We start from the raw sequence: 23302 nt of genomic DNA, 5'->3' as shown, positions 1-23302 counted from the left end.
AGTTTGCAATAGCTACGCCTACTAAAAAAAAATTAATTGAAAAAACGACCCTATTTTTATCTGATTATAAGACGTGTTTAAACCATATAAATATTAAAATGACTTTTCTTTAATTAAACTAATATTCTTATTTACCCTAAAAGATTGTTTTAAACCACCGTTATCTGCAATATTTTCTCCTTGTGTCATACGTCCATTCACGTGTAAATTTACTTCTTGCATTTTGTACTTTGAATATTGATCTACCATACATTGTGCTTTCTCTCTAAACGTATGTATTGTCTTGGTGTCCCACCATTCAATCATATTCCCATTTTTATCAAACTGCCGACCTGTGGAAAACGTCCACATTAATAAGTATAAATTAATAAGAAATCTTTTTACTATTACCTTTATCGTCAAACCCGTGAGTGATTTCATGACCAATTACTACACCGATACCGCCATAGTTCAAAGATTTGGGAAAATGTTGACTGTAGAATAATGGTTGAAGAATTCCTGCTGGAATAACTGATACGATAACGATAACATTATTTATTTAAATTTTTTACTTAATTGATATTCATATAATAACTTTAAAAAATTTACCAATGTGATTTTTGTTAGGGTTGTAGAATGCATTAACAACGGCAGGTTCTGTGGACCATTTATCTTTATCAACTGGCTGTCTTAATTTTTCTAAATTTTGATAAGCGTCAAACTTCATTACATTAAATACATTTAAAATAAACTGATCTTCAGTTATGTTTAACTAAAAGAAATGAAAAAAATATCATCAATTAATTTGATTATATTTTATTTAAACTTAATAAATACCATAAAATATTCTTTTTCCAGTTCATCCACATCTGTCAATAGCTCTGGATAACCAATACGTTCTTTCATAGCATCTGCTTTTTCCTTGGCTACTATCCTTGTTTGATCGTCCATCCAAAGGTTTTCATTGAGAAGTTCATTAAATGCTTCGCGAATGGATTGGATCATATTCATCGCTGTTACCTAATATAATTAATTGAAAAATATATTGTTACTTAATTCTACATTTTTAATAATGTTTAACGTTCTCTCTAAAAGCTATTATTTGTGAAAAAAAGAACAGCAAGACCGACCTAGACCAGTGCAATGGATTCAAACCCTGGTAACTACAAACCGAGGCATGACGTGTTACGGACTGAACTAGGTAGGTCATCCACTTGATAAATTTAAAATTAAAAAAATATATTTACTTACTTTGCTTTCGAGACTAAAATTATCTCTTATAAATAAGGCTCCTACAGCCATTCCTAGTCGTTTATTAGTCCAATCTACACAATCTCTCCATCTGCTACGTTCACTCAATATTCCTAATAATATTTTTTTGAAGTCTAATCTTTTGTACTGATACTCATCGATCAAGTGAGGGATTACAGCGCTTTGTATTAATCTCCAAATTATATAGTTTTGAATAACTCTAGCAAACATAAAATAGTTAATAAGAAAATATTTTTCTAATGATAAAATTAAAATGTTTTAAATGATATTTTTTGTCATAGCGTAAAAAAAGTCCCTAAAAGGCTCAGAAGCAAGGAAATTTTTTTTAAAAAAGAAAGTCAGCTCGATTGTTTAAAATTTAAAATTAATACCGCACTAATAATATATTTTTTTTTTTTTTTGATTTTTACATCCAACGAACCCTAACAAATAAAATTTTATTAACAATAAATAGTTAAGTTAGATTTATATTGTTATGTATTCTTTACTCAATGAAGTTTAACGATTATATTTTAGGTATTGGTCAAAAAAGATTCAAAATGATGTTATTTTATTATTTCATAAAGATTTAAATATCCCATCCCTTTAATTTGTTATATCTATTATCAGATTTCTTTATTGAGTTGACATACCTTTTATCAGTTTTTTTAATAAGAATTCCGAGTTGTGTGAAATACGCCATTGCATAACTAACAACAGGTTCCTCATCGCTTACATTAAAGTTCAATATAGTCCTTAAGTATAACAACCAATCAATTTCTGGAACTTTTTTCTGAAGATCTTTTAAAGTAAGTTTGAAGTACGTACCCGAACTATCATGACGATCGGTCTCTGTTTGTGTTACCTTTTATATATATATATATATATATATTAATGAAGAGTAAAATTACTATTTAAAGACGTTTTAAAGTTAAAATTTACTCACATTGGCTAACTCAATTTCAAATTCCAGTATTTTTAAAAGTTCTAAAGGTGCGGTAGACTTATTCGCACCCAATAATATTGCCACTTCTGTCATATATTTATGATACGCTTTTAAGGCTTCTGCACTATTATCCTTTAAAAAGTAATCTCTACTTGGTAACCCTAACTGCATTTGATCTATCTAAATAAAAAAATATTTTTTTTTTATTAAAATAGTTTTGAAGTTGATTTTAATAAAAATGTTCACTAGCATTTTCACAAAATTCACCGAATAACAGCTGGTTTTCTTACTTATGGGAAGCGTACTACATTAATGTCTTACTTTTTTCGCACCTGAAGGATGTTAACAGAAGAGTTCTTGTCATCCGGACCAACCCACGGCTCGATCATAATGCCTTCGTTAAAATTTTTTTTTAACCAACCCAATAAAACTTCAAGTCCATACATAGGAGGTTGCCAATTTTTTTCAACTACAGGCCAACCACCAAGTGACTTTAAAAGTTCACGAATAGGATTATCTCCAGTTCGCCTAATCTGGGCTTTAAAATCAACGTAAATATTATAGCCATTAAAGTTAAATTTTAGATAGACTATTGTTGTAAGAATTTGACTTACTAATATTCATACAAGACTTGTAAAACAATTTAGCTTTTATTGTAGCTGAGCTATCAAATCGATTCGCAGGTTCTTCCAAAAGACCTATAAAAGATAGCACGAATTAACGCCTTTCTACTATTATTTAAAGGTCTAGACTAGGAGCTAAATAAAAGGAGAGTGTCTTATTTAAATATTATATACTAATTTTTGTATGTGCTAAAAATAATTTACAATACCACATTAACAATTGTTTTGAACAATAATATATAGTTTATTATTTTTGTAAAAGTGCGTAGTTTCATTATATTTTGAAATGCAATTTCAATGAGATTAAAAATGATATTTAAATTTTTAAAGTTAATAACCGATAGTGTCTATACATTTTTAAATAAAAGTTATAATTAGGTTTCGGGACTCTATGTATATAAAAAATTTACTTTAGTTATCCTGAGTACATCAATAATAAATAGATATTCGATTTATTTATCTTAATCTTAATCAGTGTATACTAATTAGGACTAAAGATTCAGGAGGCAGAGGATCACTACTCCCCAAGAACATTAAAGATTCTACGATGTATGTATACCAATGATAAATTTTCATAAAGTTGGGTATCTTGGAAATACTTCAAATAAATTTTATAAATGCATAAAGTCTTGAATCCTAGTTATGATAAATATTTCACTACTAGATATTCTATATTCTATAACAGGCAAGTTAGATACAAATTTAAATTCACCTATACTATAAATTATAAGTTGATATATTTATATATTCTATTTATAAGAAAAATGCGTTCATAACATAATCCACCTTTTAAAGTTATTTGTAAACGATCTGCTAATACTTCAAATGTGTTAATACTACTTTTATCTTCTGGAATTAAATGTCTTTTATCCCAAGTTCCGCAAGCATATTGGTAAAAATCGTCGCACGGATCTGCTGTTTGGTCCATAGCAGAGAGCAATGAAGCAGCTAATAATGAATAATAATTATTTAATATTATAGAAGTATTATATTAATACTACTACATTATTTTACACTGGCAAAAATTAAAATAGATAAATTTTCATTTTTTTTAGTATTAAACTTTGTTTACGTTTTATAATTCCTTGATAATTTAATATTGATCATGGTGTGCCACCGTGGACACACTAGTTGTTGATAAGTTCTAGTGTTAAGTCGCACCTGTCACTATACGTTCACGAGTGGATAGAGATTTTTAGAGTTTTTACAGCAGTAAAAAGCATCATGTCTCTAGTAAAGCCGGATTTGATGAAGGGTAATTAAGATACACACGCCAAGCCCTACATTTTCCATATATTCCGAAAAAAGTTTGTCTCTTTTACCTTTGATAGCTAATTTAGGAAAAACAAAAAATTTAACTTCATGAAATAATTTTTTTCTACGTTTAAATTTTACAATGGAATAACATCGCGAAGCATTTGGAAAACACAATAAACCATAATATTCGATTGTATGTGTTAATATTTATTTTTATATTAAAATATTAAAGATAAAGTGAACCCATAATCATTACCACAATTAGAATGAAATGTCCTCAGGTTAAAAAACTTCCTTTTTTGGGCTAGGACGTAATGATTCTTCTTTGGCCATATAAAGTATTAAAAAAATAAATGGGGCTACCACTAATTTTCCTAAACATTTAAATGAATTGCAATAGTAATTTAAAAAAAATATATTTTATTAAATGATAACTTTTAATATCTATATCTATATCTATATATAACGTAATTACCTGTTTTAACGCATTCTTCATTCATGCATATATTTGGTTTGCTGTTGAAAAACCAATTATCTATTAGTAAAAAAAAAAAAAAATGAAATAGATAAACATTTTCTTCTGAATAATATTATTGTTATAATATATTGTTTATATAATAGTTCAATAAATTAAGAGTGAATGTGTCAAACGTTCTATGTGCCAAAAAAGTGAAAAATTGTTTTATTTCTGATTTATGTTCTATGTGCCAAAGGCCACAATCTTGTATGTGTTTAAAATGTCAATTAAATTTTTTACTTGTACAAAATTGCATTCATAGATGGTGTTCGATATGTGAGACATGCCCATGTTACCATTGTTTTTTGTGTTTTCTGAACAAATATATTTTTGGCACATAGAACGTTTGACACATTCACTCTTCAAATATATAATTGATGACAAAAAAGATGTAATACATACATTTAAAGTATTAAAGTAAGAAGTTGACCATTAATTATTTTTAATTATTCGATTATATTTAATATATATAGTTTTATATTATATTTAATATTATTATGAATATTATAGAAAAAATGTAAACTCTTTTTAATTTTTATAAAATGTATACTAAATAAAAATTCAGCCACTTGAAATTACATTTGTATTGTCATTGAAATCATATTTTCATTATGTACAATCAACGGTATTATTGAATAAGTAATTAGTGCGGATAGTGGTCTGAATTTAGTGATCATACATTAATCAGACTATTGATTGATTGAATAGTATCTACGATAGCAAGGTTTAAGTAAAATATCAAGGTAATTATTAGAACAATTTATATTAATACCTTATATAAATAAATAAAGTGTAACATCAAATTAATGCTAGAAACGAATCGGTAGCTTTATAGGGATACCTAATTGAAGGTTACTATTTATTACGGTTCCATGATTACTGCAATCTTAAATTATTTTCGTTTTGATGTTAGATAATCGTGAAAATATTAAAGTTAGTACATTAGATACAAAATGTACGATTATTTTTTAATTAATTAATCAATCTGAGTCGTCAATTAGTGTTTATTCGTACAGGTAAGCTTTTAAGTTATACTCACTTTTACAGTTATCTTTTGATCCATATATGCACTCGACCTTTAAGACCAAGTACGTTAACGATGCAAGTAACGTGAACAGTATGATTAAGCATATAAATAATATTATACGCTCTGTTGCAGTTTCTGGCACCAATATTCGATAGCAAGTGGAACCACCAACTTTGTGTTTAGGTACTTCCATTGGACTAACATCGCGGATACGAAAGTTGCTTTTTGATGAACGTTCGTCAACCGATGTAACTTGCACATCGGGCAAAAGACTAGTTTGGTATTGTCGAATAAAATATCCATTTTTGGTTATTTCTTTATCTTTGAAACTTCGAATTTCTATTTCACCACTACAAGGCGATGTGGGTGAACTTTCTTTACACGCAACAGGTGTAATAACTGGTGAAATACTCGTCATGTTTACTGGTTACTTGTTCGATGTGGCCGATATAATATTTTTGAAATCGTTAATAATTTCAATGAAAAATGCAATCTGAATTATATTCATTCTTACTACAGCTGCAATGAGTGTTACTGAAATATAATTTAAACATAGTGCACTTAGACATTTGTGCGTTACGATTTTTAAATTTTTTTGGGAGATGATTGACAGAAATAATAAATTATTCAATAAATAGTATTAAAATAATATACAAAATTAGAATGTTCATTTGATATATTGATAATTATTAGAAAATCGCATTTTTTTTTAAATCTGATTGTTGATAAAATTTTTAAATTTCATTAACCCTAATGTTTTTTTTATAGTTAATGATATTAATTATCGGATTGCGAATAGGGTTTTTGTTTACTTGATTAACCTTGTCGACCGAAAATTGCATGGTTTTATTGATTAGATTTAATTTGTCCAAGTGATCTGTGAAAAACTCATGGCCGCTGATCTCTAAAAGATTCAACTGATTTTTATACTGCATACGTGACATTCATTAAAACAACCTAGAAAAGAAAATTCCTAATTCAGTTTTTCAGTATTAATTTTTTAAAATTATTTACTTGATTTATTAATTTTAATGTTAATAAGACGACGGTAGTTTACAAATTTAAAAACTACTTAAAACTCTTACATATTCCATTCTATCCACATGTCAGTGAATTAAATAAAATTATTAGCATAAACAGGAAAAACAGATTTAAATTGAATAAATCTGTTCCACGATTTTAGATACATTACATTACAATTTTATGTTTAATTAGGATAGAGATTTAAATTGTCTAGATCGTGCGTATTAATTAACGAGAATATTCATAATAAGTTTATGTTGCACACTTATGATTACTTTTCATTATTATTTCTATTTAAAATCAGTCATAAAAATTTTACTAAAATTACAAAAACAGTTAAATTATTCATAATTCTCTTAACAATAAAATTTAATAAAGAAAAACAAAAGCTGATATAAATTAAAGATGACTTTAACTTTGAAAAAAAAAAGAGAATTTAAATTAATTTCAATATCAGAGCAATTTACTTGCATTTATATAATCTAAAAACAATTTTATTTGGGGTGTTACATTAGATTTGATGTTTAATTGAATTTCGTTAAAATGCTTTATTATTAGTGATATTAGCCAATATCTGTTGTAGATTATTTGATGACATAAATTTGTCAATAAATTAAAATTTATTACGTTTTTGGAAAAGTCTCATTACTTTTTATAAAAATAGTCTTGTCTAACATGATTTATGTCTTACAAGATCTAATAGTAGTACTTACTCTAATAGTTTTCTTTAAGTGTACAGTGATTAATGTTTATGGTAAAAATAACATTTTTTTCATCTAAACAATTAAATTTATTCGATCATTATTTTTCAGATTATTTCAGTGATGGAACTATCGCGATCAAGAACTATAGTTTTCTGGTACACTGTTAAGGACGCCAACCAATTTATATACGAGCTCAGTATAATTCTAACTTAAGTATATTATCATTCGCCAACCTTCGACTACTTTCGCTACGGGCACGCGCTTACTTTTTCGCGCTGATTCTTTTCTCACGGGTGCCAATCAATGCTTTCTCAGGACACAAATTATAGCACCTAAAGTTATGGCCCAAAAGTAAATTTCTGTAATTTATAAATTACGTGGATATAAGTTTCCTTAAAATTCCGTCTATAATTAATTAATTCAATTTTTTAAGAAGTTCTATAGATATAGTTATTTCTTCAATTGATTAAGGACGAAATACTTGTTGCAAAAGTCGTCACAAAATATAAATAACGGATGCTGCACTGTGTCCGGCAACAAGGTTATACAATCAATAAGCACAAAAGTAAATTTAGTTGTATATCTATAAGCTAGATAGAGCTAAAAATTATAAGAATTTTTTAACGAATTCGAATTTTTGTAGGTAAAACAAAATAATTATTTTATTGTAAGTATTTGGGACATAAAATGGTTATTATTTATACTAACCTAGATATATAAGTCATTAATTCGGAACATACTAATATGAAAACTATTAGAAAAATCTTCATAGTTAAGTGAATCAAACCGTGACTAAATTTTTCTGGTTTATAGTTAAACAATAAAATCTTATACAAAAATTTAATGAGAAATCACAAATAAACTCATAATACATATATAAAATATTTCTTTTAGTATTTGTATGAATATATTCATAAGTGAGGATTATATTTGTTACTGTGATGGAATGTCTGTTTCAAACCATAGACGTCCCAAAGTTTAACGTGACGGTTTAAAATTTAATTTATTAGATTATCTTTAGCTTCGATGCGAAACTGAGAAGATTTTAATTTTACTATGATGTGTTTTTAGCTTTTATGCGAAGCTAAGAAGGTATTAATTCTACTATGATGTGTTTTTTTTTATTTATTTTTTTGTGTCACCACTTTTTATCAGCTCTCACCGAACCGATTTCTTTCAACGATACGTCAAAAGATCACAAATCATATCTAATCGAAGACATTACCCTCAAAAATTGAAAACATTTCCCTCGTTCCCCGTAAATGGGGGAAATCTCCAAAAAAATTACAAGCCTCCCTTATCATTTTACTTAATGGATTCTATCTAATTTCTTACACAGACCATCTGGAATCATTTTTGATACTTTATTAAAATAATTTTCTTTTTTCAGTATTACTATGGAATTCCCCTTAACTGATTTTAAATAAAGGCAGTTTTTATTTTTCCTAAACAACCTTTATTTACAACCGAATTTTTTTGTAGAAAATTTAAACATTCTTCTTACTAAGTCTTAATTATCAAAATCAACACTCATAACCCCCATTTCTTAATGCCTACAAGGAGATATTCTAACGGAATTTTTTTCGGTAAAAAATTCATTTTAAGACGAAACGCATAAAATACTCAATTAAAACCATGAAACTAATTATAAACGTAAATAATTACAAAGAACCTAATATAAGGTAGGCAATAGAAATATTTATAAATAAAAACAATATAATTAATTGGGATTTTGGCCAATTGAAAAATTTATTATTAAACTTGTGTAAATTGGTAAAATGTGATAATATTACTATGTGATTAATTTACTAGGGGTAATTAAGGGAATTTTTTCGGTCGGGGTGTCAGTATGAATTATAATTAATAATAGTAATATTGTTTCCAAAATTTTTATCCGCGATTTTTCTGTCATTTTTTTGCGGTTTTTTGAGTTAAATAATTTTAATTTTAAATAATTAACCATAAGTGTACAATTTTTATTACACAGTAAATCTAAGTTTGCATTATAGATATTTAAGATTAAATAGGTTGTTTAAGAAGTCATGAGTAGGTACATGTTTTTGATAACCATTTGATTTGATTTGTTTAACAATTTTTTTAATATTTCAGTTTTAATGGCATAAAAAGTCGATACCTTAATATTTATCAATTTAATTGAAATTTAGTGTAGTTTTGAAGTATTTTAAAAATGCTGGTCCTTTATGGATTTATAGAAATATTCGTTTCCAACTTATTTTACTTAACTACTCCACAATATTTTTTTATTATGAATGAAAATTGAGTATCCAACTTATTAAACTCAATAATAACAAGAAACAATTTAGTATGCACATAAAAAATTATTTAAGTTTCATAATAATAATTACACGACATTTTGTGATCATTGATTTACTTGTTTTTGTATGTTTTCGTAAGAGCTCGTTAAAAAAAATTGCTTAAAAAAAAACAACAAAATTTTTAAAAATAATTTAAAACATTATTGATGGCCTATATATTAAGTGTTATCAATTAAATATTATGTTTTTAAATGGTTATTTTCAGTTTCTATAAAAAAAAAGTAACCTAAGAAATTTTTATGATTTGATATTGTAAAGAATTGAAAATATATATTTGTAGATCAAAATTAAGCAAAGACGTTACAATAAAATCAATAAATTTATTAAGTAACAAATTTAACAAAAACAGGGGGGGTTAACGCGATAATTTAAACTTGACTCTAAATTCAAGAGACAGGGAATTCTGTCAATAGTATATAATACCGTCATATGTTAAAAAATTGTTAACTTTATCGATATAATATTGCAAAGTTAAGGATAATACCGTTTAAGATTTCTCTTTTGGTCCCTTTCGGGATATTATAGATATTTATAGTAAGATTAACAAATAAAATTTCGTTTGGAATAATAATTTTTTTTTGTAATTTTTTATTTAAAAAAATTTAATTTTTAAAAATTATGCAAAATATTTTTAAAAGATTATTGAAATCGAGTTTTCATTTATAGACTTTATTCATTTATAGAAATTGTGGTTTATGAAAATGTATACAGTTTTTATTTATATCTACTGAAAATTTGAATGACAACTTAGAATAGTACTGCTAATTTCTCAGTTTAAAACATAGCTACTAATCATGTATTAATAAAATATTATGAACGATTCTTTTGTTCGAAAGAAGAGGATAGGAATACTGTAAAAGGAGAAAGAAAGTTAGTACCACTTCCTACCCTTGTTATACATACATTTTCATTAAAAACCAAGACGAGCGATCGATATTATGTCTTTGTACCACCTGTCTTTATTCTTATTGTCATTTTTTTTCTATTAAGAGCTGATAAAACAATTTCATAAGTGATTTTAAGGGACTAAAAGGAAAGAGGACATACGTTTTTTTTTTTTTACAAATATTTTCTAGTAAATTCCTTTATAGTATTTATAGTTATAATAATAAAATTAATTGAATTAAAACTATTGGCTATTTCATCAAACCTTATTTTACATTAAGTGTTTGAATAAATCATGTTGTACTCATGAAATGTATTTTATTCTATCTACGTTAATGTATAAACTACCGAAAATATTCAAGTTCTAAATTTAAATTTCATTAAAAATCAACTTATCATATTATTTAATTATTTTTACAATTGACTTTTTGTTCTAAAAGCATATTACATTTTATTATTATTGCATATTAAATAATTTTCAAAATGTTAGTATTTACTTATGAAGTATACATAGTTCCTATAAGCTAGTATTTGTTTAAAAGGTGTTTGCAGGAAATATTTGATAGCTCAAATAAAATTAGAAAAAAAGCTCTTCAAAACAGATATTTTAGAATGGTTACGTCAAAATAGTTAATATAAAATATCCATGTATTAATTTTGATAATGGTAAGATTACCGTAAATAACATTATATACCATAATCCCAATATAGAACACATAATATTCACAATACAAAATTGAATATCGCAAAAAACTGCCTAAGTTAGTTCCAACTAGTAAGTGACATCGTTTTAGAATTATTAGAATGATCAAACTTTAAAACAATTTTTTATGAAAGCGAGTCGATTAAAAATTACATTGAGAATTTTACACTCCAATTACTTTTATGAAATTGTTTTTGCTATTTGATGAAGGAGATAGTGGTGTAGCAAGGACTATTGTCTTAAAGGGAATATTTAATCATGGATGAGACATCAAATTTCTTTAAAAAAAAAAAGGTGGACTTGTTCTCTATTTGCTTCTAAACACACGTCTGTCAAAACAGTATTTACATCGAAGTCAAAATTAATGATTTTTAACTTATTATTACTTTTACAATAGTTTCTTCTGTTGAAACTTTAATCATTAAAATTTTGAAGTATGTAAACCATACTATAATTAATAAGTGTAATAACTATATAGTGACCAGTTATCAAGTTCAATGGATACATTAAATCATAACCACACAACGAGCAGGGATTTGTAAAAAAATCTGTATTCATGTCTTTCTCTGGCCGTCCTGACCAGTTGCAGTATTCTTTTGTCTGTTGTCTTTGACCAGCGAAATATCTGAAATCTTAAACTTCGTTTCCATTCTTTCATTCTTTTCCACTAACAATTTTCTCTCCTACCCGCACCTGTCACGGTAATCTCATACAGTTGTTTTTGTTGTCGGACCGACGTTTTCCTCGTCATCCGCTATCCAAACTGTGGCGCTGCATGTTATAGCCTATATTGTAAACAACGCATGCGCACAAATGCCGATCGCGTCTTTTTTCCCGTGTATATACTTTTAAGACAATAACCAAACAACGCAAACCGCCTGGAGTACGCTTTTTTTTTTTTTTTTTAAAATCACATAAATTTCATTGTAGTTACATTCTTTAATTGGCAGTTACGCAGCGCATGGTTTGTGCTTTATCACGTTAAGTATTTTTAGTGAAAACTTTTCTTGTCCGAGTTGTGCGTGTCGGCATCCGATGTTATTATTTAACGTGCACAGCGGCGACCAATAAAAAACACCGGGAACGCGATGGCATCAGACGAGGAAGTTGAGGAGTCTTACACCGGTAATTACTATTTTTGTCTTTCGTTTAACCCTTTAAATTTAAGAACGTAATTTAATATCTCTCTTTCCGTTATCTTAATCATAAAAGCCGGCAACCGTTTCTATGTTGGCTAAAGAACATTTTCTCTGTGATATCTCCGGCTTCGCCGCCACGTTAATTAGCTCATTAGGGCCGCTAGTTTTTGCAAATGGGGACAACCGCAAACAAGATGGTGGAACACTCGTCGTGCCGCCGATTAATTTATTTCCAATATTCTGTTAAATGTTAAATATTTTTGGATTTTTTAAGGTTATGAGTTTGTAAAATCAATTTTTAGGGTATTAAAAAATCTGAATTCAACTTTTAATGTAGTGTGTATGTATAAAGATATCTAATGTAGGGAAAACATTCGTCATGGTTCTCATCTTTTTAAAGTTATATCAGATGTAATAGTATATTAAAATTAACTACATTAACAGATTACTTGTATAGAAACATATAAATTAGAGTAATAATTATTATAGATAAATTATTTATTTATTCTTTTTTATTTCCCAAGAAATAATGTATATATTACTTTTTGCTTAAAACTAATTTTATTACATTAAAATAGAATAGTTCAATACAGATTTTATATACTATTGTTTTAGATGATGATTATTTTCTTTTTCAATATAAACACCTATATTGTTATCAAATAGGTATTAATTGTTTAATTGTATACAATGAGAATATTGCAGTAAAATGATAGTTACTAATATATTAAAGTATTATCTAAGAGATTCATTTTTATTCCATTTTTTTTTTAAATCTTAACATAACTTTTATTAATTATAAAAATTATCTTGAGTATATTTTTCATTTTGTATTCCAATTTTTTTTTTGTTTAGAAGACTATGATGACCCATCAAGTCGTATAGAAAACTCATTTGACTCTGATGAAGATAAACGTGTAGAGGTATGTTTTTAATCAAGTTTAATTATATGAAATAGGTTTATTTATTATTTTGAACAATTTCAATATATTAAATGTAATTTTAGGAAGAAGATGATGAATATGATCCTGAAGGACGTAAAAAAAAAAGAGGTAAAAAGCGTAAAGCAAAAAGTGATTCTAAAAAAGAAAAAAAAAGAAAGAAAAGAAAAAGAGGTGGTGACAGTGCTGAGGTAAAAATTATTTTATATTATTGCATATTTTTAGTATAATTGATAAAATTTTAGGAGAGTGACTATGCAAATGTAGAAGAAGATAATAATGCTGCCAATGATTCAGATTATTCCAATAGAAAATCTAAAAAATCTAAAAATTCTAAACATCATCAAGTAACAACTCCGACCACTTCTCAAAGTCAAGATAATAATGGCAGTAAGATAACATATTAATGATTTATTGTGAAATTTTAATTAATTTGTCATTTTTTTAGCGGGAATGCCTTCAGTAGAAGAAGTTTGCCAAACTTTTGGTTTGCAAGATGTTGAAATTGAATATACTGATGCTGATTTTCAAAATTTAACTACCTATAAATTATTTCAACAGCACGTTAGACCTATTCTTGCCAAAGAAAATCCTAGGGTAATTTAAAAATTTTATAATATTCGATTTTCAAACTAATCTTTTTAATTTTTTTTAGGTGGTAATTGCCAAAATGATGATGTTAGTTGCTGCTAAGTGGCGTGATTTTTGTCAGCTAAACCCACATCATGAACAAGATGATGTAGAAGGTAATGAAGAAGTTGAAAATCAAACCAAAAGTTCTACAAGACAAAAGGTATTTCCTTAGTAAATAGTAATTATTAAAAATAACTCTTCTTATTCATTTATTTTGTTAAAAATTAGGCTAGATCTGTTGAAGAAACAGATGAGTTAGAAGAAGAAGAAGAAGAAATTGAAGAGAAAAAAAGTAAAAAACGTAGTAACCGTAGTAAGCGTAGTACAGGGGCAGGAAATAAAAAAAGTTCCCAAGGATCTACTTCAAAAGTGCCTACATTAAAAATTAGACTGGGAAAACGTAAACAAGCAAGTTCAGTTAGTATCTATAAAATATGTTTCCTGGAAGATATTTTATAATTCTGCATTATTTTTAGGATGAAGATGCTGATGGTACTGGTGCTGGAGACAATGCTGGAGATTCTGATGCAGAATTTGAACAAATGTTGCAGGAAGCTGAAGAAGGTGCAATGGCTGAAGCTGAAGCAAATTATAAAGATGATCCTGATGCTCCCAAGAAAAAAGCTAAAACTAAAATTGGAAATAAATCTAAGAAAAAAAAGAAAACTAAAACAACATCTAAGTTCCCAGAAGGCAATGGCGATGGTGATGATTTTGAGGTAAGTGTTTATATAAATATTTTGTTTTTATTATAATTTCATCTAATAAATATTTTTATCAGCAAACGGATCATCAAGACTATTGTGAAGTTTGCCAACAAGGAGGTGAAATTATGCTATGTGATACCTGTCCAAAAGCATATCATCTTGTTTGTTTAGATCCAGAACTAGAAGATACTCCTGAAGGTAAATGGTCTTGTCCCCATTGTGAGAGTGAAGGAGGACAAGAACAAGAAGAAGATGAACATCAAGAGTTTTGTCGGTGTGTATTCATTTATATTTATTTATTGAAATATTGATCCATTTAATATTTGATAACTACTCTTATTCTTATTTTGTTGAAAGAGTTTGTAAAGATGGTGGTGAACTACTATGTTGTGATTCATGTCCTGCCGCATATCATACATTCTGTTTGAACCCACCCATTACTGATGTACCTGATGGTGATTGGAAATGTCCAAGATGTTCGGTAAATAATCTACTTTACATATTTTTAGTAGAATTATTACTCTTAATTTTAATATATTCTGAATTTTTAGGCCAAACCACTGCCTGGTAAAGTTTCCAAAATTTTAACATGGCGATGGAAACCTCTTCCTGAGGATACTAGTAAACCAGTAGATGAACAACAAGAAAGAGCAAATAGAAGGCGAAACAAACAACAAAGGCAGCGAGAATATTTTGTTAAATGGCATGATCAGAGTTATTGGAAATGTGATTGGGTCTCAGAAGTTCAAGTAAATTTATTAATCTGATTAATTTGAGAATTAAATTATTTATTCTATATTTTAATTATTTAATTCTTCTTTTTCCTTGCCTTAATCCCAACTACTTGGGGTCAGCCACCCATATCCTAAATTTTAATTATTTATTTATAACTATAATATTTTTAATCTTTTTTTTTTTTTTTACTGAATCAATTGTATTTTATTAGATGGAAGTTTTTCATCCTATAACTATTAGGAGTTACATGCGCAAATTTGATATGGATGAACCTCCTAAATTAGAAGAACCTCTTGATGAAATGGATAACAGGTGGAAAAGAATTCGTGATGTTGGTGGTGATCAGGTTGCTTTAGAAGAAAGATATTATAGGTATTTTATAATTAGTATTTAGTTATTAAATTTATAGATTGTATTTTAATTATTAAAATAAATATCAAGGTATGGTGTAAAACCTGAATGGCTACTAGTCCATCGTATACTTAATCATAAGCATTTAAGAGATGGAAGAATGATGTACTTAGTTAAATGGCGAGATTTACCTTATAATTTTGCTACATGGGAAGATGAAAATTCTGAATATATTGATCTTAAAAGCTACATTGATTATTATTGGGTAATTACCAAAATTATTACATAAATCACTATTTTTGGTTTTATTTATTAGATGATTATTATTTATTTCTTGGTAATTTTAAATTATTAAATAATTTTAGGACTTAAGAGCATCTTGTGATTCTACAAAAAAGAGTAAGAAAAGCAAAGGTAAAAAAAGTAATGCTAAAAAAGAAATTGTTGAAGATGAAGACTCCTCTAAACACATTCCTGGATTAACTTGGTAATTAATAACTACATTTTATATAGTGTTACTTTATTATACATTGTATTTCAAATTTTCTAGCCGCAAATTTGTAGCTGCACCTGATAAACCAGTTACTGATTTGAAGAAAAAGTATGAAAAACAACCAGATTATCTTGTAGAGACTGGCATGGAACTGCACCCTTATCAGTTGGAAGGTTTAAATTGGTTGAGATATTCATGGGGACAAGGGATTGATACTATTTTAGCTGATGAAATGGGCCTTGGAAAAACTATTCAAACAATTACATTTTTATATTCCCTTTATAAAGAAGGCCATTGTAAAGGACCATTTTTGGTAATATTTACGTATAATTTATGTAAATATTGATTTGAAATCAATAATGTCATGTGTATCAAAAAGTTGAAAATTTAAATTAATCCCAGTAACAAGCCCAATAACATATAAAAAAAGTTAAGTACAATTGGTGGGAAATGAGAATTGTTTCATAATTTATTTATAAAAATATATAGATTAATAAAGGAAAAATTGAAAAGGACTAGTGTACATTTTTTTTTATTAGCATAAATCAGTTATAAGTATAAATTATTTATAAGATTTACATTTTGTTCAGAATTTTTTTTTTTTTTTTTGATTTTCAAAAAATGATTGATTACTCAAAATTATTTTTTTATTTTTTTTTTTTTTTGGACACAGCGTGTTATTGATTTCAAGTCTTTAAATATATTAATAATTGAACTATTAACAAAATAATAATTCTATTAATTTAGGTAAGTGTTCCGTTATCAACTCTTATAAATTGGGAGCGAGAATTCGAAACCTGGGCTCCAGATTTTTATGTTGTATCATATGTTGGAGACAAAGATTCAAGAGTAACAATCAGAGAACATGAATTTTCTTTTGATGATAATCGTTCTGGAGTTCGTTGTACTAAAATTAAAGGCGCCGTTAAATTCCATGTATTACTTACAAGCTATGAATTGATATCTATTGATGCTCCATTATTAGGTTCAATTGATTGGGCAGTATTAGTTGTAGATGAAGCTCATAGGCTTAAAAGCAATCAATCAAAGGTAATCACTAAAAAAAAAAAAAAATTTCAATTGTGAATGATCAATAACACCTTTTTTTTTTTTTCAGTTTTTCAGGCTTTTAGCTGGCTATAATATACGTAACAAACTTTTATTGACTGGCACACCTTTGCAAAACAATTTAGAAGAATTATTCCATTTATTAAACTTTCTGACACCTGAAAAGTTTAATGATCTAACAGTGTTTCAAAATGAATTTGCTGATATTTCAAAAGAAGAGCAAGTGAAACGTCTACATGAAATGTTAGGACCTCATATGCTTAGAAGATTAAAAGCTGATGTGTTAAAAGTAATTATTAGGCTTTTATAAGAATTTGTTTCAAAATTCTAGACTGAAAGAAAAGAGATTTCTTTTAATTTACCATAGTATGCTTTATTTAAATAAAAATATTTTTTTCAGAATATGCCATCAAAATCTGAGTTCATTGTACGTGTAGAATTATCACCAATGCAAAAAAAATACTACAAATATATATTGACTAGAAACTTTGAAGCACTGAATCCCCGTGGTGGTGGCCAACAAGTTTCATTGTTAAATATAATGATGGACTTAAAGAAATGTTGTAATCATCCTTACCTATTCCCAGCAGCTGCACAAGAAGCTCCAACTTCAATTAATGGAAGTTATGAAATTGGTGCTCTTACAAGGGCTGCAGGAAAATTAGTTCTACTGTCTAAAATGCTAAAAAAGTTGCAAGAAACAAATCATCGAGTGTTGATATTTTCCCAAATGACGAAAATGTTGGACATACTTGAAGATTACTTAGAAGGAGAAGGTTATAAATATGAAAGAATTGATGGCTCAATTACTGGAAATCAAAGACAAGAAGCAATAGATAGATTCAATGCACCTGGGGCTCAACAATTTGTTTTCTTATTATCTACAAGGTATAAATTCTAATTATCATAGATCTAAATTTGAAAAAAAAATGTGGAGAGAATTAAATATATATTTTTTTCAGTAGAAATTACTCTTAGTAAAGGATGACCTAAAAAAAGTCTTGTTTATATCTTGTACTAAACTTCTCTTCACTAATTAATGTTAATTTTACTATAACACCATCCATTATTATAGATTTACCATTGCATACTTAATACACATACACATTGATACTTACTCCATTGTTATACTTAAAACATAAAAATTGAGATAGTGTGGCCCAGCACTTACTGACAACATAAATAACTATTGATCTAGTTAATATTTTTTTTTTTTTTTTTTTTATGTTTATTATATTTACAAACTTGTATTAATACGATGATAAGAAATTTGATAAGGCAATTATTACTAATGGTTCTTGTTCAAATGCCTAAGTAATTTTAGTAGAAAAGTTACACACCTCCAAATTATAGTAATCATGAAAAGTGTATACTTCTGTCCTTTACTCAACACGTATTTCAAATTCTAATACCGTAAATAATACATGAAAATTAAAATTTTCACAAACTTTAAAATACTACTGAATATTCATAAGATATTTTTTTACTAAAATTTTTCTTAAAATCTATTTAAAATTTAAAAATAATTTATACTTTTAATAAAATGTAAAAAAATGAATTATTAAAATATAATTATAGATCTGACATATAACTATTATCAAAAAAAGTATATTAACTGGATCAAAAATTATTTAAGTCGTCTGTGTGTGCTGGGCCATTCTGTATATGTTTTATATTCTGTTTATATTTTCTAATGATTAAATTAGCTCAAAATAGTAATTAAAAAGTTTTTATTTTGATTTTAGGGCTGGTGGATTAGGTATTAATTTAGCAACAGCTGACACTGTAATTATCTATGATTCTGATTGGAATCCTCATAATGATATCCAAGCTTTTTCAAGAGCCCATCGTATTGGTCAAGCAAATAAAGTAATTATTTTGGTTATCTTACTTGGTGGGTAGCAAATAATATAATACATTTTATAATTATTATAGGTCATGATTTATCGATTTGTAACAAGAAATTCTGTTGAAGAACGAGTTACTCAAGTTGCTAAAAGAAAAATGATGTTGACTCATTTAGTAGTGCGTCCTGGAATGGGAGGTAAACAAACAAATTTCACTAAACAAGAATTAGATGATATATTACGTTTTGGTACTGAAGAACTATTTAAAGAAGAAGAGGTAAAAAAATTTAATATTTTCATCTATTCTATGAGAATTATTTTGATTTTGTTGGTATAGGGAAAAGAAGAAGAGGCTATTCATTATGATGATAAAGCTGTTGAAGAACTTTTAGACCGTTCTAAAATTGGTATTGAACAAAAAGAGAATTGGTCTAATGAATATTTATCATCATTCAAAGTAGCCAGTTATGTTACTAAAGAAGAAGATGAAGAGGAAGAGGCTAATACAGAAGTCATCAAACAAGAAGCTGAAAATACTGATCCAGCTTATTGGGTTAAATTGCTTCGTCATCATTATGAGCAACATCAAGAAGATATCTCTAGAACGTTGGGCAAAGGAAAGAGAGTTCGAAAACAAGTAATATATACATTTTCTGTATAAATATTTATTGTAGAATTTTTTGCATTATTTTTTATAGGTTAATTACAATGATGGTGGTGGTGTAGTTGATTCTACTCGTGAAGACACTACTTGGCAAGAAAATCTATCTGATTATAACTCAGACTTCTCAGCTCCATCAGGTACAATTCTTAACTATTCATCAATTTGTTTTTGTTTTTGATATTTTACAATTTTAGGCGATGACAAAGAAGATGACGACTTTAATGAAAATGATGGTGAAGCTGGTAAAAAACTTAAGCGTAAACCAGAAAGAAAAGAAGAGAGGGATCGTCCTTTACCACCTCTATTAGCCAGAGTTGGTGGAAATATAGAAGTAAGAATTTTTTTTTTTCTATTCCAATAAGATAAACTAATAAATTATAAGTATTATTATATGAATCAACTAATAGGTATAGTTTGAAAGTGCATTAATTAATGGTTTTTATTTTAAACTAACTCAAGTATATTTCCAAAGTGAAAATTTTCCATGCAAAAACTGATAAAGAAACAACAACAATAATCACTTTTATGGTCCTTATAACAGAATAATTTCAACCTGAGATAGTAATCAAAATCATTTCGATTGTTTCCACCTCTGGATAACTTAATTAGTGAATAAATATACTTTTTCAGTCCAATAATTAAAGAGATCAAAGCTACGTATGAATATTATTTGTGTTAATATATGTGCAACCTTTATATTGTATAATAAAAAATTTTATTGGTTAACTTGTCAAATAATATTCCTTTTTTGATTTGGCAAATTTAATAGCATCAAAAATTCTAACCCGTGCATAATTATATTATTATTATTATTCAACTTTAATAAAATCAATTTATCTTAATGTTATTTATATGAGTTGAAAGTTGTAAAGTAAAATATTAAGGTAGCAAATTGTAAATTGACCTCAACCATGTAACTATGTCATTATTCGAGTCTGATTAAAATTTATAAAAATAAGAAGCTATAATTAAGATCATTAACTGGTATTTATATTAAATCGTTAAGTTTTCATAAAATTAAACAAACAAAAATAGAAGTCAAATGAATTATTTAATTTTATTATTATTATAAGAAGACAAAATTATTTATGTTAATGTTAATAATAGAAATCCAAAATTTGGCTTTAGCTATAACAGACTTAAAATACTATTTATTTCCTGTTTTATATATTTTGGAATAATAAATTGTAGGAGATTTAGAATAATATCATTTTAAGTTATTATGTTATTATTAAAGGCCTCTTCCAATATTTGTAATCAAAATAAAATATTTTTTTTTTAATAAACAATGAATAATTAAATTTTTTTTTTAGGTACTTGGTTTTAATGCTAGGCAAAGAAAAGCCTTCTTAAATGCTATTATGAGATATGGGATGCCACCTCAAGATGCATTTAATTCTCAATGGTAATTTAAAGCTTTCATTCAATATTTTTTTTAGTATTTAAATCATTAATTTATGAATTTTTTTACTAGGCTTGTAAGGGATCTTAGAGGAAAATCAGAAAAAAATTTTAAAGCATATGTGTCACTTTTTATGCGTCATCTCTGTGAACCTGGTGCAGATAACTCAGAAAATTTTGCAGATGGTGTTCCGCGTGAAGGTTTAAGTCGTCAACATGTGCTTACTAGAATCGGTGTTATGTCGCTTATTCGTAAGAAGGTATAAAATAACTATACATTAAATTTAAATTGGTTATTTTATAATAATTATAAATTATTGTAAACTAAAATCCCAAATAGGTTCAAGAATTTGAAGAAATAAATGGTTTCTACAGTATGCCTGAGCTTATTAGAAAACCAATACAAACTATTAAAGTAGCAGATGTATCTACTAGTTCTACACCTATACCACGTTCTGAAGCTTCAACTCCTACAACAACAGTTTCAGAAAAGACTGAAACTGAATCTGAAACTAAACCATCTGTGGCTGTATGTTTTAAAATTTTATTATATATTATGTTTTTCATTAATTTATTAATATAATATAAATTAAATGTGATTCAGGATCCTGACAAGTCTAAAGAAGTTAATAATGAAACTGAAAATACTGAAAAAACTGCTGAAGTTAAATCTGAAGAAAAAAAAGATCCCACCGTAGTTATTAAAATAGAAAATAATATCTCATCTGAATCTGAGAAAAATGATGAAGTTGCTATAGTGGTTAGTATTTATAAAATTTGCTATTATTTCATAGAAACGTATGATTATATTAAAGTATGTAAATAAATAATAGTTATTTTATTTATTTAATTTGTAATCAGTTATGATGAAATCATATGACTTTGAATCCATTTGATCAATATTTTGCTAGATAGTATCTGAACTGATGATGTTAATTGCTTATATTGAAGCAAATTTCTGTTTACATTAAACTTCTTTAATTATACCTTCAAAATGATCCTATAGCATAAATTTGGATGCATTGATATAAGGTATAGATTCTTAAAAAAAGAAATGATCATACTATTAAATAGAAGGTATTATTTTGAATAAGCTTTAATCAGACATGATGAAATCTTTTAACATTGAATTTAATTTGATGATCTTTACTTGCTAGATAGTATCTGAACTGATAAAATATGTACTATAGTAGTATAATACCATTTATATTATCCAGTGGTAAGTAAAATTAAGCTAATATTTAAATAACATAATTACAGTTTGAATCATATTAATTTTAATTGACCAGTATTAGTGATAGGCAGTTGACAAGAAAATGGAGCATAGATGAGTATGGTGGTTTAATGGATGAGTAGAGTGACTAGAATAAATAGTATTAAGAATGAACATATAAGAGAGTATAGGTGTAACATCAATTGTGGATAAGATGAGAGAAAATATACTTAAAAGGTTAGGTCATGTCATGAGGAGAGGAGAATTGGAAGCTGTAAGAACAGTTATAGTATGAATTTTGAGGCAAAATGAGGTAGAGGAAGATCAAAAAAGATAGAGAGAAGCTATTGAATGCGATATGAGGACTGCTGATATAGGAGATTGTGGCTAGTGGAAATGTACGATAAGTGGGTACGATAACTACAAGTAGTTGGTATTAAGAAAAAGAATTGACCATTATCATATATTATAATAAAAGGCTGAATTTCATTTTTATATTAATTTTTAATCCAAAAATTTATGACTATTGTTTGAATCTATCGATTTTGAATATATGATTAAAAAAAGAATAATTGTCGTTTTAAAAATACTTAATAATTTTTTTCTTAAAAAGTACTTTGGAAAATAATTTTTTGTTAATAGTATCTGAGTTAGAATGACATAAGATGGTAACTATATTATAATTTATAAAATGTTTTTATCATTGTATGTTATCTAATTACATACATTATACACACCCCACAAAAACATCTTCAAAAATATTAGAGCTTATTAGCTTCGATGCGAAGCTGAGAAGGTATTGATTTTACTATGATGTGTTTTTTTTTTTTTTTTTTTTTTTTTTTTTTTTTTTTTTTTT

General features: G+C 26.9%; 2 protein-coding genes and 1 long non-coding RNA gene across 7 annotated transcripts in view; 1 reads left to right on the top strand and 2 right to left on the bottom strand.

The window, feature by feature from the left end:
* The window catches only part of LOC126907505 (uncharacterized), a 131111-nt gene that overhangs the window by 17869 nt on the left and 89940 nt on the right, over positions 1 to 23302 (bottom strand). The gene's annotated exons all lie outside the window — the stretch shown is intronic.
* Positions 1 to 23302, bottom strand: part of LOC126907495 (neprilysin-1-like) — a 35354-nt gene that overhangs the window by 1606 nt on the left and 10446 nt on the right. Inside the window, exons 1-14 of one of the 3 annotated variants that reach the window (XM_050688826.1) lie at positions 7337 to 7598; positions 6413 to 6557; positions 5613 to 6134; positions 4532 to 4591; positions 3586 to 3747; positions 2791 to 2874; positions 2509 to 2714; positions 2177 to 2356; positions 1884 to 2095; positions 1231 to 1450; positions 817 to 999; positions 589 to 751; positions 391 to 510; positions 136 to 332 (exon numbers count right to left, since the gene is read on the bottom strand). In XM_050688826.1, the coding sequence (XP_050544783.1) occupies positions 136 to 332; positions 391 to 510; positions 589 to 751; positions 817 to 999; positions 1231 to 1450; positions 1884 to 2095; positions 2177 to 2356; positions 2509 to 2714; positions 2791 to 2874; positions 3586 to 3747; positions 4532 to 4591; positions 5613 to 6018 (2193 nt within the window). In that variant the 5' untranslated portion in view covers positions 6019 to 6134; positions 6413 to 6557; positions 7337 to 7598. Of the gene's footprint in view, positions 1 to 135; positions 333 to 390; positions 511 to 588; positions 752 to 816; positions 1000 to 1230; positions 1451 to 1883; positions 2096 to 2176; positions 2357 to 2508; positions 2715 to 2790; positions 2875 to 3585; positions 3748 to 4531; positions 4592 to 5612; positions 6135 to 6412; positions 6558 to 7336; positions 7599 to 23302 lie in introns of those variants that run through there. The other 2 variants (XM_050688828.1, XM_050688829.1) reach the window with 2 other exon arrangements.
* LOC126907492 (chromodomain-helicase-DNA-binding protein Mi-2 homolog) overlaps positions 12109 to 23302 on the top strand; it is a 15423-nt gene continuing 4229 nt past the window's right edge. The window contains exons 1-27 of one of the 3 annotated variants that reach the window (XM_050688823.1): positions 12109 to 12376; positions 13246 to 13313; positions 13397 to 13522; positions 13577 to 13721; positions 13780 to 13928; positions 13987 to 14124; positions 14193 to 14381; positions 14441 to 14683; positions 14746 to 14945; positions 15029 to 15152; positions 15223 to 15420; positions 15618 to 15778; positions 15848 to 16022; positions 16123 to 16244; positions 16308 to 16563; positions 16998 to 17300; positions 17368 to 17607; positions 17719 to 18206; positions 19064 to 19187; positions 19254 to 19442; positions 19503 to 19802; positions 19864 to 19966; positions 20036 to 20160; positions 21143 to 21234; positions 21304 to 21490; positions 21571 to 21759; positions 21835 to 21990. In XM_050688823.1, coding sequence (XP_050544780.1) covers positions 12340 to 12376; positions 13246 to 13313; positions 13397 to 13522; positions 13577 to 13721; positions 13780 to 13928; positions 13987 to 14124; positions 14193 to 14381; positions 14441 to 14683; positions 14746 to 14945; positions 15029 to 15152; positions 15223 to 15420; positions 15618 to 15778; positions 15848 to 16022; positions 16123 to 16244; positions 16308 to 16563; positions 16998 to 17300; positions 17368 to 17607; positions 17719 to 18206; positions 19064 to 19187; positions 19254 to 19442; positions 19503 to 19802; positions 19864 to 19966; positions 20036 to 20160; positions 21143 to 21234; positions 21304 to 21490; positions 21571 to 21759; positions 21835 to 21990 — 4827 coding nt within the window. In that variant the 5' untranslated portion in view covers positions 12109 to 12339. Of the gene's footprint in view, positions 12377 to 13245; positions 13314 to 13396; positions 13523 to 13576; positions 13722 to 13779; positions 13929 to 13986; positions 14125 to 14192; positions 14382 to 14440; positions 14684 to 14745; positions 14946 to 15028; positions 15153 to 15222; positions 15421 to 15617; positions 15779 to 15847; positions 16023 to 16122; positions 16245 to 16307; positions 16564 to 16997; positions 17301 to 17367; positions 17608 to 17718; positions 18207 to 19063; positions 19188 to 19253; positions 19443 to 19502; positions 19803 to 19863; positions 19967 to 20023; positions 20161 to 21142; positions 21235 to 21303; positions 21491 to 21570; positions 21760 to 21834; positions 21991 to 23302 lie in introns of all 3 variants that reach the window. The other 2 variants (XM_050688822.1, XM_050688824.1) reach the window with 2 other exon arrangements.

The sequence above is a fragment of the Daktulosphaira vitifoliae genome, unplaced genomic scaffold (genome assembly GCF_025091365.1).
Source record: "Daktulosphaira vitifoliae isolate Bord-2020 unplaced genomic scaffold, ASM2509136v1 Scaffold_5, whole genome shotgun sequence".
NCBI classification, from domain to species: Eukaryota; Metazoa; Arthropoda; class Insecta; order Hemiptera; family Phylloxeridae; genus Daktulosphaira; species Daktulosphaira vitifoliae.
Note: the sequence above shows the minus strand (reverse complement) of the source record. Positions and strands in the feature narration are given on the sequence as shown.